The 14,953-nt window shown below is 40.7% G+C and overlaps 1 protein-coding gene across 8 annotated transcripts in view; it reads left to right on the top strand.

Moving 5' to 3' along the window:
• Positions 1-14,953, top strand: part of FAM13C (family with sequence similarity 13 member C) — a 48,392-nt gene that overhangs the window by 23,790 nt on the left and 9,649 nt on the right. For 6 of the 8 annotated variants that reach the window (XM_050340724.1, XM_050340710.1, XM_050340732.1 and 3 more), the window contains 6 exons: positions 2,109-2,259; positions 2,643-2,708; positions 7,787-7,997; positions 8,959-9,097; positions 10,459-10,540; positions 12,956-13,167. In XM_050340724.1, the coding sequence (XP_050196681.1) occupies positions 2,109-2,259; positions 2,643-2,708; positions 7,787-7,997; positions 8,959-9,097; positions 10,459-10,540; positions 12,956-13,167 (861 nt within the window). The remainder of the gene's footprint in view (positions 1-2,108; positions 2,260-2,642; positions 2,709-7,786; positions 7,998-8,958; positions 9,098-10,458; positions 10,541-12,955; positions 13,168-14,953) is intronic. The other 2 variants (XM_050340745.1, XM_050340736.1) reach the window with 1 other exon arrangement.

The raw sequence follows: 14,953 nt of genomic DNA, 5'->3' as shown, positions 1-14,953 counted from the left end.
ACACTCCAGATTCATCGTCTCCCTGGTAACATCAAAACCATCAAAGCTACTTAGTCTTTTTTTCTCCCTACATCAAATCCCTGTCAAGGGCACATTCATGAAAATATACAAGCTATTTCTATTATTATTATCATTAAATGAATTTTTTTAGTGTTTGGCAGTGACTGGAAGTTTGCCATCCACCCACCTTCCCCAGATGGGTGAAAAATATCATTTAGAGCGACTGAATATAAACCAGCTGGTGAATTACAGCAGAAGCATTGCTGAAGTATAATGTTTAACAATGCAGTCTGTGTGAATGATTTTATACTGAACTTCCCATAAATATTATTGTGTCATAAGAAATAGTGATGCAAAGTGAATGTATTTTCTCGGTAGGGGATTTTTCTTGTCAAATGCTTGAAGTAACAGTCCATGAAGGTTAGGTATTTCTGTCAGGCATTCACCCATGTTCTCCTTACTGGTATGTTCTTCTGGTTTGTTCATCTGTGTTCTCCCTACTTTTCATCAGCTGTTCTCATGATAAGGTCCAGGCTGGGACCAGAGTCCTCCCTGGTTTGTAACTGGTACAGTCACCTTTTGCTAGAAGACATTAATGGCTGTAAAATGCTTCCCATCTGCTGTGATAATTCCACAACCACTTTATTTGGGTTTAACTGGAATGAGAGACAGTGGAAAATGAGGCCTGCCATGCCATTAAAACCCTTCCCACAACAGTACCATGGGTATGGTTCTAGTTGGCACCCTTCCCTTGATAAGAAAATTCACTTCCATTTGAAAGCCGTTGGGTGTGAGAGGGTTTCCATAATTTTCCTGAATTCTATAAAAGAAATGAAAGGATCAAGGCTGAAAGTCTTCCCTGCTGTTTTCAGGCAAACTAATTTGGTGGGAGTTTTTTTAACCTAAAGCCACTGTCATCCTTGGGTTTATCAAAGGGCTGCCTTACAATAAAAATAATGCAAAGACATATTAAACTACTCACTACATAGGTGACATTGTTACACAAAGTAAATCAGGCCAGTAAACAAATTCATTTTTCACTAAATGAGTCAATACTTTGGATTCAGAGTGGGAAAAGGAGCTTTTTAGGGTATAAACTTGAGGGCTTTTCTTTCTGTTGCAACTCTTATTGTTTTCTTAAGGAAATGCTCTTCATAAATACGTACTGTTTGGGTGACTTAATGGTGTATGATATTCTGTGTGTGCCAGCTGTGGAATTATTAAGACAGCCTTGTGTGATTATGTTTTATGTTGTAAGCTGTATTTCCCTTGAGATAGGGGATCTGAATGCGTGGGGGCAGTGACTCATTTTGCCCAGTCAGTGATGGTGATTAGGGCTTTCACAGCATTTACATCACAGCAAGAGGCTTGTGTCAGGTTGTACAGTTTAATACTGCACGCAGCATTAAAGACTGAAGTGAGAAATGGACCAAGCATGACACACTAGCTGAAAGTGCTGTGATAGATAACAAGCCTTGTCCTCATTGATTTGTCTGCAGCAAGGGACAATGGGGTGTTTATTTTACCTTTGCAGTGGATGGCAAATGACCCAGTTGCTCTGTAGAATCAGCAGAACCTACACAAAAGCCACGTCTACATAGTGAAGTACCTCTAAAAAAGCCAATTAAAAAAATACCTCTTCCAAGGATCCCACGAGGGAGCGTGTTCTCAGTAACTCTTTGTTCACCGCTCTGTACTGCACTCACAAGCTGGAGAGGGAGATTTGGTTTTTTATGAATGGTAAATGGGGAGGGACATAATGTCATCAGATCGTGATGTCAGCCCAATGAATGAAATACTTCTCTAATGTATTGCTCCAAGCCCAAGAAAAGGGACACCATCTCAGTTTGGCTCCCTAGAATAAATCGTCTTTTGCTGACGAAGTCGTCTTTCCCACGTGTCATGAATAATCCATGTAAATTGGGACTTAAATAACCAGGAGTCAAGAAACTCGTGGAACAGTGCACGTTGGTTCCCTCGCACGTCCTCCCGGAGCTGCCAGTGGAACACCCCTTTGCAGGCACCGCTCATGGGCTCCGGGAGTCGAGGCGCTATCGCTGATTCCTGTTGTTCTCCATCCCTTCCCAATGTTCTGCTTTTGTCTGCAGAATTCTTTGTTGAAGCTGCAAGCCCTGGAAACCGATCTGTGCTCTGCATTCCTGCCAAGCCAGGAGGAAACTCCCCAGCTGCCGGCACCCAAGGACACAGCCCCTCCATCAGTGCAGACCGGCGTGCAGGCTGATGGGGCCGGCGGTGGAGGTAAGCGGTCCTGCCGTGGTGTGCTCTCATTTGCAATTATAAAAGAGCCTTGTGGCTTGCAGTTTAAAATCAGGTTTGCAGTCAGTCCTCTGGGAAACAGTGCAGAGCTAATGTAAAGCACCATTTCCTGACGCAAGTGCTGTGTAATGTAAAAAGGGGGTGATTCCTCTCGAAAGGACAGAAATTAATGGCTGTAACCCTTTGGTTTTCTGAGGGGGAGTTCTTGCTTTTCAGACAGGTTTTAAGAATCCTGACTCTTTTATTTTCAGTTTTAACCTGCTATTTTTTCCCAAGAAAATTTGTGCTCTTTACTTCCTATGTCTGTATTGTGTGAGATCACCTGCCATATCATGTAATTCTATTTTTGTCATTCTTTTTGTCAGAGCAATATCACTTCATTTCTCCTATTATTGATTTTAATTTAATGCATCAGCAGAGAGATAGCGAAGGTGAGTTTTACAGCATGTGGATTTTAATCATTCACGAAACCCGTATTATTGCACAAATGGGCAAACTGTGGTGTGTTATCTTTCCCTCTTTCCTCAATATGGAAATAAACAGCCCCAAGGCTCGGCACTATTTTTGTCAATTCATAGCTTGCAGTCCCAGGGCTTGGCAGAGTCGTGATGCTCAGTAGAAGAGGAGTCACTGATTCTTGAAAAATAGGTCAAAGGAGTATGACTAATACATCTCACAGACAAGTGGCATGAATACACAAATACCTAAATCGTGCACCATGCATGGTTCAAATTAAGGCAGGTGGGTCAGTAAATCCCTTTGCAATTGATGTTTCATGTTAGAATAAATCTGGGTTCAGAAGAACTTACTTCAGAAGCTGTTTGCTCAGCATTTTCAGCAAAAAATAACATTGTTTACCTAAAAAATAAAAATCACAGATGATAATGTTCTGCTTAAGAAATTCTAAAGTTTGAGGTTTGCATTGCAAAATTAAGGAAAAAGGTATGTAGAAGTCAAATTATTATAAAAATGAAGGAATGTGAAAAAGCTCAATGTCCTGGGTTTTAACTAAAAGAAAAAAAAAACCAAAAAAACAAAGGAATGCTTTAGCCCAGCGAGGCAAATACTTAAATACTTTAATGGCTCTTGGATACAGGTATGGAACTTGGACTGGTGCCAGCCTTGGCGTGGATCTGAGGCAGAGACAGGTCTCATGTGTGTGCTGCACAGGCAGAGACATTTTGCAGCTCTTCCAAAATCTGCAGTGACCCCTTTCCTTTGTGACAGGGTGGGGTTTTCCTCCCTTTCGAGTAGTTTATCATATTATTTTATTCTGGTAGTTTCATAGTTCATTGTTAGATGGTCCTTAATTTTGTTTCTTTTACTTATTTTTGCTCTTTTGATTAGATTTTCTTTTTATTCCTGCTGTTAGTGACCCCTACTTCCAATACCCTCTCTGCTCCCACTTGCCCATCTGCAGCTACTCGGGGAATTATTGCATGATGTAGCATTTCTCTTGCACAGTTCAGAGCATGCTCTGTCACTCCAGCAGTTCCAACTCTTGCTTTAGTTAAAGCCTCCCTGTTTAATGGGTTTTAACGTGCATTCCTTCCTGCTAACATCTGCTTTGTGGTTTGTGGTATTTTTAGCAACTTGCCATTTTGCACAGGCAGAACTGGCCCTAATTCTGCCTTTTAAATTACTACTGAGGTCTTCTGATGCCCTGAGTTAAGGTACAGTTGTCACGTGGGACTACTGGCTATTTCAGCTGAAACTTGGATGGAAGTCCAGAGATTTGTACCAGTCCAGGCAGAGTTTTTAGAGGATGTGCCATATATGCTGCATCTCTAGTTGTTAGCCTTTCCTCGATGAATCAGGCAAAATAAACACGATCCTTTCATTTGCATCCCAGTCAACAAAAACTAGATAGGCATGCATCATATGCATGGTGAATGAAGACAGAACAGTCTACTAAAATGACAGGGTATTCCAGGATGCAAATTGTAAGGGGATGAACAGTAACAGACGAGCAAAGTCAGCAGTTTCCAGTTTACTTCTGAGTATGTAAAAACAGAATTGGAGTTGCCAAAGTTAGGCCATAAAGAATTTCTGGGGGTTACTACGCTAGTTTTTTTTAAGGGGATACCATAGAAGAGCAGGGTGTAATTTCTGTAGCTTTTGGAAATGAGTATACATCAAATACATGACTTGAGCAGTGAGCAGCTGAACCTAACTACAAGAAGTTCTAAATGGCTTTGAAATTAAAAATCCTGGTAGTAGCACTCACAGGCATTACATGTTGAGGGCTGAACATATTGCACATGAGTATTATTTTTCTACACAAGGGATTTCAGTGTATTATTATTTTATTTAGAGAATATCACAGGCATCAGTACAGACATGTACCACAGGACTTGTTGCCATATGAAGTCCATCTTATGAACATGCTGCACAAGATACCAGAAGCTGGCCTAAAGTCCTGTTCAGCAGATGAGATGGAGTAGATGTCAAGGGGCAACTTACTGGCTTGTGTAGAGGTGTCTTTAATTCTCAGTTTTGTCAAAAATAGAGGCTAAAATGAGACCAGACACATGAACACAAGGAGAAGCTTGGTCAGTTCATGGGCTACTCTCAGGATAATTCTCAGAGTCTTGTTTAGGATCTAGGCAGAACTGGAAGCAGGATGATGGCCTTAAGCCTTAATTAAAAATGGGGTTGGTTAGAACTGTGTCATCATCGAGGTGTTTCACTATTACAGTAATCTGGCCAGGTAAATGAATCAGTTTATTTATTTGCTGACCACTCATGAACAGAAGGCAGTAATTTAATGCACCTGTAGTAGGGTTGGAACTAAAGTCTTTCTTGGGCCATACCAGAGTTGCACCACTGTGCATGGTCCTGGTGCCAAGGAAATGGAAGTGCCCTGGCCTTTGGGAAATACTCCCAAATTCATCTGGCATGCAGGTTGTCTCCCTTTCTGAATGAAAAAACCTCCTTGAATTTTGTGTGTTTTCACACTGGAGCTGCACCAGCCACCACTTGTCCTTTGCATTTATCTTCAAGGAGTGTTTAGTCTTGAATGTGTGCTTTTCTTCCATTTTTGAGACTGGGTTGGCCCTAGGAAAATTGTCTGGTTGTGAATGTGAAAAGGAGCAAGTGTCTGTGACCCCATGGTTTATCAGTCTCCTGCAAGAGGGGTTGTTCTAGGTCCACAGAAAATCAGTTTAAACATTGGAAAGTTGTTTCCTGCACCTGCCATACACAGACTGGCTGATCTTTTTACCACATTATTTCTCTTTCACAGTAAGGAGACTGCTACTTAATATGACTATAAAAGAGTTTATTCCTAATAATAACAGAGCATGAGAAATTTGTGAAACTATTCTTAGTCAACCTACTTCACAGTGATTGTATATTTTCCAAAGTTCAAAGATGGTGAAATTAAAGGAAGGAAGCCAGGTTCTCCTCACTGGCAATCTTCAGAATAGAAAAACCCAGCAACAACAGCAGACCAAAACCCATCCAAAACTAGATATTTTTTAGAAATCTTACAGGGCAAGGAAAGAGTACTTGCCAAAAAGGGATAATGCTTTTGCTGACAGCAATTATTCCAGCCATTATCAGTGTGTGCTCTCAGTACATGATTTCCCATGGCTGGTACAGTGCTCTACCCTTGCTTCTCCCAGAACGCCCCTATGGATCTCTCCGTGGGAGGGCTTGAATCTCACACATGGTTTAGGAGACTTGGGTGTTGCTCTGGTATCTTGGAGAGTGGAATTTGACCTTCATAGTATGAAGCACTGAGAGGAGAGATGCAAGGTTGGAATTAATAATCAGCCACATTGTCTCATCATGAAAATGCTTAACATAATTACAATTGATGATGCTGTCAAGAGTAGGTGAGATACAAAGGTCACATGCAACTTTTGCATGACAGACTAAACTGTGATTATACAATAGGATTTTTTGTTTTCTGTAAAGCAAAAATGGGTGGATAGTGCCCAATAAAATGATATTTTAGGCCATTGTAACTACTGTATGTTAAATTAATAGTTGTTTCTTATGTGAGGGCTGCCACTCAGAGCTGTTTTTTCCCCACTGTCCCAGTGCAGCAATAGGGATTTGCAGCTTCGGTATCTCTTGAGCAGAGGGCAAATAAAATGTATTGCACTAAAATCCTGACAGAAATACCCACTCAGCATGGGAAAGTCATGTCCCATGTGCAAAGGAGAGAATCCAAAGAAAGTGAAGGTGAAAGAACTTACCTAAACCTGCCAGTTCTTCTGTGAGTAAATCCATGTACAGTTGTTTTTCAGTGCAGTTTTAGGCTTTCACTGAATAATAAGATTCTGTGAAATGTATTAGAATGCAAGACATATGGCAAATAAAACACTGATCAGAAATCACATGCATGCTCCCTGGAAATGCAAAATAAGTGAATTAAATATACGAATTAAAGGCTGTATTTCTAAATGAGTTTAGGTGAAAAATAACATAGCTGGTGTAAAATGTTATGTGCTGTGGAAATTGCTGTAGGGGAACCTGAGACAGAGCACAATCTTTGCTTTAACAAAGCGAAACAGAGAGAACTTTTGGGCAAGGACTTTTATGACTGTGGAGTTTCTCCCTAAAAAGTATCATCTCCTTTAAATCGCAGTCATCTGATAGCAAAAATATAGATTAGGCTACATCGTCCTCATCCATTTAACTGCTGAGGGTGAGGAATAAGATACAATGATTATTCCCTTTAATGTACTCATGCACAGCCAAGGGAAGAGGAACTCTGGATATTCCCTGGAGGTAGGCACTGTAATGTGCCCATTATTTTTCATGTTACCCATAAACAGAACCAGTGAGATGGAGTTCACCAATTCCTACTTTTTTCTAGCTTGATCACCACTATAAAACAAATTTGACCTTTTGAGGCACCTGAGGTGAGGTTTCCATTTACAGTCCAAGGCACTGTTAACGCAGTATCACAAGCAAGACTCCTCCAGCCAGCAGTCACTGCCCACTTACCTGGAGTAACTAACTGGAATATTACTGGTGGTGGTTGTTATTTTCATATCTTGTGTTCTTTAGACCCATAGGTATGTTACTTCAAACCTTAACAAAAATCTGCAGGCAGCCCTGGAGGTTCTCACCATCAGGGCATATTATATTTTTGATCTTCCTTTCTCTTCACCAATGGAGTAAATGATAAATCACAAAGTTAATCTTACTTTGTACACTCATCATCTACTCCAGAAATGCAGCTCTCAAAAGCAAACAGACCTGTGAAAATACAAGTAATGCTGCTACTCTGAGACACTCTCCATCTTTATATTATACTTCATTATTTACAAACACACCCATCCAGCTTCTCCCGTGGAACTCAAAAATGATTTACTTTAAGCCAGTAACCTATTTTGTCATCCTCAGTCCTGTGTCCATCCTGCATGTGACACTTTGCTGAACTGTTTGCTGTTTACTGTGAACCCTTCTGTGAGGAAAGATTTGCATTCACCTCGGTAGCTGAGTGCCTCTGTGAGTGACCCTCGGTCCACATTGGTTTGTACTTTCTTTCCAGAGCCTGTGCCAGCCCACAGAGACTGGCAGAATGACATGGAGAGCAGCCCACAGGAACATCACTCCCTGGGGACCAGCCGACTGCTGTATCACATTACAGATGGAGACAATCCTCTTTTGTCACCACGCTGCTCTATCTTTAGCCAGAGCCAGAGATTTAATCTAGACACGGAGTCTGCCCCTTCTCCACCAAGTGCTCAGCCTTTCATGGTGTAAGAAAATGTATTTTAATTCTTACACGTTTTTAAAACCTTTTCTGTGATCCACAACCTTTGACTCTTCATTGGGTTTTTTTAGTCACTGTCACATCATAAACAGGAAATTTTTCATATTGTGGTGTATTTTGACATGGATAATTTCCAGTACCATAAATAGGAACTAGTGTTCCCTCTGTCATAAGAGAGAACAATATTGTTTGAAAGCTTTGTTAACTACAGTTAGCAAGGATGGTTTTAAATGTTTGTTAGTAATTAGTGTGATAAGACAGAAAGGACTATCATGGCATAATACTAAAAATTTCAGCTGTAACTGAACTATAGCTTGAGCCATTCACTAGATGTGACAGTGTCATACAGCATATGAACTATCCATATATGTGATTTCCAGAAACCAAGCTGCAGGTTACAGAGAGAAATCAAACTTTCTTGAAGGCTCATACACATAGCTTCATCTGCATATGGATAATAATCAGATCTATTGATTTGCAACTGTAAATAATAAATAATCAGAAACTAAACTGCCTTCAAAATGATAATGCTTATTCCCAGCAATGAAAAACTCCCTGCACTTACACTTGCAAATCATGTCGTTACAATCTCCTGTTGTAGTTGGAAGACCTGTGAATTAAGATGTGGGTGTTAAATGTAAATCCTGGATGAGGGTTTGACCTACTAGATTAATTTTTTTTTTCAAAATATTCAGAAATCCCACAATTAATAATCAAAAGAGAGAATGAAAGACAGATAGTGAACCCATTAATATAGCCTAGGGGTACCTTCAATCAAAAGTAATTATTTTATGCTTACTTTGTAAAACTAAGTTGTCTCTATCTTGTGAAATAACCTAGCTGTGAATTCTGAAGTGCTAAAGAAAGGGTTAAAGTTTGGCTGAAACAAGGCAGGGTCCATTACAGACAGTTCTTAGATCCAGCAACTATTCTTTTGGCTTTTGCAGGCCAAGAAGTTCTTCCAGATGTAACTGTGAGGACTGCAAAGAACCACAGACAGTAACACAACTTACCAAGCATCTGCAGAGCCTCAAGAGAAAAATAAGGAAGTATGAAGAAAAGTTTGAGCAAGAAAAAAAATACCTGGTAAGATAACAATTGAAAAGGGAAATACCAGAAGAGGGAGGCAAGGATCCCAGTGTATGTAAACTTACTCAAAACAATACGAGAAAGGGTATTTTTAGTAGAATGATATGGGAAAAAGTTCAATGAGGGAATACCTTTTTAGCATCTTCCAGTGTAAGCAGTAGTTCTGAGACTCTAATTTACATTTTCTTTGGATTACCTTTGTTGCAAAATATCCACCTTTGAGAAGTGTGAATCAGTGAAACGTAGCTGACAGGCTTGTGAACCAAAGTGATGCAAAAAATGAAAAAAAAAAAAAAAAAAGAAAAGCTACTTACTCACTTTGTAGAACTCATTTGCCTGGAAACTGTTCCTCCTCTGTGCAGATTCCTTCTTTCAGGCAGACTGCTGTAAAACTCCAAAGTATGGGGCTCAACAGAAGCTGATGGCAGAAATTATAGAAAAAACTTGTGGGGTGTTGTTTGAGGTCAGTGGTGAGCCCTGTTCACATCAAGCTGGTTTGTGTAACATGGATTGTGCAGTATAAACATATCAAAGCATCCCTGATCCTAGGAATGTGCACAATATGAAATAGGGAAGTTTGTGATATTTTCTGACCACATTAAAATTAATTACATATTACCTTGTAATCCCATTGGTGACTGAAAACTTGAAATTGTGAATTTTATGGCTCAGTGGTCATCATATGCTCCCAGGAGAAAAATTTTATACGTAATCCTCACACTGTGACCAGGAAAAAAAAAAATCAGGGGCCTAATTTTGCAAAACTGTTATGTCATTTTAAATATCTTGAGTTTTGAAGATCCAGTGTAAATTGTTTTAAACTTGGAGACAATTTATAAATGCAAAGAAAGAACTGATATGCAAAGATTTAGTTGTTTGTTACTTATGAAATGACTCTTGCACAGGATTTTTTCATTTGATTGTTTAAGCAGGTCAGTGGAAATTTTTTAAGGGCTGTTTCCCAGCAGAATCACTGTCTTAAAGCAAGGGCTTATCCCTGCAAAGGGACAGAGAGCTTCAGTTACCACCCTGGAAATCACTTAGGAACTTGACTAAAATTAGGTATTTGATCAATCCTTTTGAAGTCACTGAGATTATTTACCCGATTAGTCAGAGTCTTAAATGTTGTTGTGTCTTTTTTAGCGTCAGAGGCAAAATGCTCAGGTCCATGTAGCGCTGTGCCACAATGGGGTAGAGATAAGCCATGACAAATTAATGCCACGCCCCGCGTGGCCCCACGACACCGTGCAGCGGGAGCCACAGGCCTTTCGTAGCACGCAGGGTTTTGTCTGTTTTGATCACTTAACTCTCAATTCCCTCTGTTTCTTCCCATTCTTTCCATTTGTTTTTGCATTCAGCCTTCCCATGGTGACAAGACTTCCAATCCTGAAGTTCTGAAATGGATGAATGCTTTGGCCAAAGGTCGCAAGCAGCTCAAAGGTACAGAATAGCACGTCGCTTCCCTTTATTGCTGAAGCTTTTGGAAGTAGGAGTGTACCTGGAATATTTTAGAGTCAGTTGTCTAACCTCACTGCTCTGCTTATTTTTCACACTGCATGGCAATAAGTCTCTCAAAGGCAACAAAGATATTAGGGGATGTGACTTGCCTTGATTCCTGAAAGCAGGGATTAAAGTAAGCCAGTTCAACCTTCATTGCAAGCCTAGAAAGGGGAAGGGGAAAAAGACACCGTCTCTCCCTTATCACTACAAACATTCATGCAAAAGGCAGTGCTATTCTGAATATTTTCATGAGTGCCTGAAATAGCAAAGTTAAAACTTTTCCTTGTAATAGCACGAATGCAGGTGCAACTGTTTCTTTATGACTGAGGATACTCATCTCTAAAGATTTTATTTATTTTTATCATAAGAACAGATCTTTCCTTGGTATTAGGTTTGGTGTTGAGGGTCAGGTTTTGCCCTTGACTGTCTGCATACCACTCCATTAACGTCTAGGGGTGTATCACATGCTTTCCCTCAGGGAGAATGTAGCCAAGACAGATTGATTTTTTTTTTTTAAGGCTATTTATAATTTATCTAAATCTTTTTTTCCCCCCTGTTATAAATGGATTCTCACTACTAGATAAACTGTAGTACTATCTTTCATCTCTGTTCTGGATATAGTTAATAATGTAGATATAGAGGCTGTGATTGTGGTAAATAAAGAATCAGAAACCCATCCTTCAGTAAATTTCTTCTGGAAAATTCTCCCTTGAGTACTATCGTGTATGATTTCATCATCATCATTATTATTTATGTTGTTGTAGTTATTTTTCCTTGAACTTTGTGTCACAAATCCAGGAAAGGCAAATGAGTAGAAATGGTTAATCCACATAGTTAACTTTCTGAAAATCATCTGTCTGACTCAACCGTTGCCTCTCCTAGCCAGGGGTCTCGTGTTCATACATCAGCCTCACCTTCACACCTAAAATGCTTAATCCTGTGACAACCCTTGATTTTATTATCCTGAATAATGGCACTGCTTTTAAGTGAAGCGAGATTCATGAGGTTCACATGACAAGTACGATTGGAATGGAAAACACTCAAGTGCTTGTGGGTCCTTCTCCAAGCTCATAAGGCTTGTCCATCCTTTCTAGCTCTACAGGTCAACTAAAAATTGCTGGTATTCCCTACAAAGCTGGCCTGTATCCTCAGACTGTCACAGCTTAAAAATTTTGTCACTGTTTCTGCATGGATTTCAACAAATTTAACACACGTGGAGCCATCAGTCTCCTGCCTTGCCCAAGGTGCACCAACCAGATATATTCTAGGAACAAAGTCTGATTTTACAGGAGCTAATTCAGATTGCAATTCAATTTCCCTGTTGCTCTGTGCAGGTCTCGGGAGCTCCAGGGTCTTTGGCTTGGTGTCAAGCTAATATACTTGCACACTTTATCACAGCCAGGCAGGTTGCTGGCTGGGAAGCTCGGACACACTGTAACCTGTCTGTCTGCTGGGGTGCTCAGGTGCTCTTCTGCCAAGGGAAGTGGCTGTTTCTCCCAGTGAGGACCACCTTAGCCTGGCTGGGAGGGCAGTGCAGCCTCTGGGAGGGAGGTGGATGGTTTAAACTGCACTGGAGAGCAGTGTTGGTTATCCAGACCTGTGGTACACGGCTCCAGCAGCCTGGCATGGAGGGCTCTGTGGCACAGCTTGGCCCCCCCAACCCTTCCTGGCAGCAGCACAGGAGGGCAGGGAAGGACAGCTCGGGCGAGAGGGGAGCAGATGCTGCAGAGACACTGCTCTGGCTTGGGTGTGTGAAAGTGTGTCTGTGAAAGATGCATCCTTAGACAGCAGTGCCCACAGCAGGAAAGGGCATGTTCTTACTTATCCAGAGAGTACAAGGCTTGGCAAGAAGGAGGGGAATGAGAGAGCTCTGCTTTCATATTCCCCCCACACCTAACCTCCCATAAATATTTTCTCACTGTTTTTCCTTTTAAGCCCCTTTCCTAACCTCACTCCCACTGAAATTCAGCACTAATTCCTATCCAGACCCCACTCTGTAACCCAGTGCCTCTTCAGTCCTCACCTTTTGTGTCAAAGGTGGCCTTGGAGGAAAAAGAGAATTACCTATGTGCTATAAATTTTATTGTCATGGACACATCTCATCACTTGACCATTGGATTTCCCTTTAACCAGGCAAAAGATTTAAAGTGAATGATAAAAATAAAGTGAATAATGAAAAGAAATGTTAACATGAAGTAGAATTACTTTCCTATATATCTGTGGTATGATGAGAACTGTGTGCCAAAAGTAGGAAAGTTTTGTTTGTTTGTTTGTTTGTTTTCTCTAGTAGTGTCAGAGGAAACTGCTTTGCAAATATTTCTCATCTTTTTACTTGCCATGTAATTTGCCTTTCAGAGCTGAAACTCAGGATTTCAGAGGAGCAAAGCTGTACCTCCACAGCACCCCAAAGAAATGATCATTGTGAAAGCACTGGGACCTCTAAAGAGGCTGGCACACAGGAGGCCACGAGCACGGAACCAGCTCCCTCAGTGGAAGAAACCATGGATAGCGTTCTGAGGCGGCTAAAGGAGAAAAGACAACACTTTAACCTTCCTGAGGCCATTAAGGTATTTAACAAGCATGGCTGTTTCCTTCAGGACTTTATCACCTGAGGCAGGTATCAGTGTGTAGCTGTCTCAGGGGGCGTGTGCCTCCTCTGTCACCTGGCACTGCAGCACCTCTTCTCCCTAATGAGATGGGAGCTCTAGTGCAGTTTCTGAAGTGACTTCTCTGGGAAGAGTTCCTCAGACAAAGAGGTGCAGAAAGCCTTCTCAAGTAGAGCTGAGCACCTCTTGCTCAGAGATGCCTGTGCAGAACAGTTTGCCAGGCACTGCTGGAACCTGCCTACTTGAGGCCGTGCATGCAGGAGGTGCACACACAAGATTGCAAAAGCAATCCCATCTTCAGCCCACACAAACTGCGTGACTAAAAACCTCCCTGAAGTTCTTTTGATCCTAAAAGGTCCTCTCTTCCCCTGAGAGATGCTGAAAGCCTCTCTCTGCCCAGTCGATGGTTTGAGGTCACCATCCAGACAGCTCTGCCCCCCTGATCTTGTACGCTTACTTGTGCTGATACTGTCTCTGCTCTTCCATGTTCTCATTCTCTTCTAAATGTAGGAGCAATATTCTGTGGGACATGATTGCTTGGCTGGGTAATTAGTTTTGGTTTTGAACTACTACATATTTTAAAGTTTTGCTGCACCTTTCCATTCCTGGCACACTATAGGGTCATCTGAAGCAATGCATCCCACCCATCCCATTTTCTGGGGGGCTATTTTTGCTGTCCAGTGATGTTGCTGTTCTGATGTTATAGAACCAAGCAAGACAATAAATTCTGCTCTCAAAAGTACCTAAAATCTAAATGTTGACAGTATCATTTAGACTCCAGCTGGTGAACAAAAAAGGGGATGAAGGGGACAAGGAGGGATAAATGACTAAATGCTAAGCTATGTCAGAACTAGGAAATTATTCTGAGTGGATTTCAGTAGCAGAGAGTACCCAGCAGAGATAATTTTTAATTTTTGTTTTGCATCTATTCTTAGTTCTTAAACAACTAGTTGCTATATAAAAACCAGAACTGTGCATAACAATGCCATGCTTCTGAGATCTTGAGCTCTGTATACATGACTGATTTTTTAATTGTTTCTTTTTATATGCTACTTTTTAAAAACCTGAAATGGAAAAAGTGTTTCATAATCAGGAAACAAAAGAAGACAACAAAACCGTGCTGTTCTGTATATAGTCCTAAAATTCCCACAGTGTAGGGAATTGTTTTTTATTATGCAAGGAGTGAGATCAGATGACACCAAAACAGATGTCAGTGAGGAAATTCTGTCCAAAAAACTCTTATAAGAGTAAGCTGGGTGTGGATCTCTGTTCCACTGATTTTTCAGCTTACTGGACTTCTCCTGATTTTCCAAGAGAACCGCCTAAATCTGTGCAATGGCAGTGCTGTCTTGTAATATTCTCACATAGAATAGGGTAATGTAAATTAAATGCTTGCACAAGGCATTATTTTCAAATTTTTTTTTTGAAAGGTCTTCTTTATTTTCTTCTTGTGTTCTTGTGGAGAGAACTCGTGTTGTTGTAATTGTTTGTTAGCAAAGGTGTTTGGTAACAGTTACACCAAACTGCTGGGACCAGAGGCTTGAGCAGGAATAACAGGAAATCAAATTGATCTATTTCCAAGTGATATATTTTAGTAGCTCCCTAAAGTACAACATTAAAAAATATTGGATTTTGATTATGACTCATCCTGGACTTTTGGGGGAGAATGAGGTTTATAGCACTTGAGGACGTGAAATGAATCAAGGATGTTTAATGGTTCCAGCAAAGATCAAAGGCTTCACTTCAG

The sequence above is a fragment of the Myiozetetes cayanensis genome, unplaced genomic scaffold (assembly GCF_022539395.1).
Source record: "Myiozetetes cayanensis isolate MyiCay16 unplaced genomic scaffold, myiCay2020 scf10, whole genome shotgun sequence".
NCBI classification, from domain to species: Eukaryota; Metazoa; Chordata; class Aves; order Passeriformes; family Tyrannidae; genus Myiozetetes; species Myiozetetes cayanensis.
The sequence above is the reverse complement of the archived record's forward strand: the minus strand, read 5'-3'. Positions and strand labels throughout refer to the sequence as shown.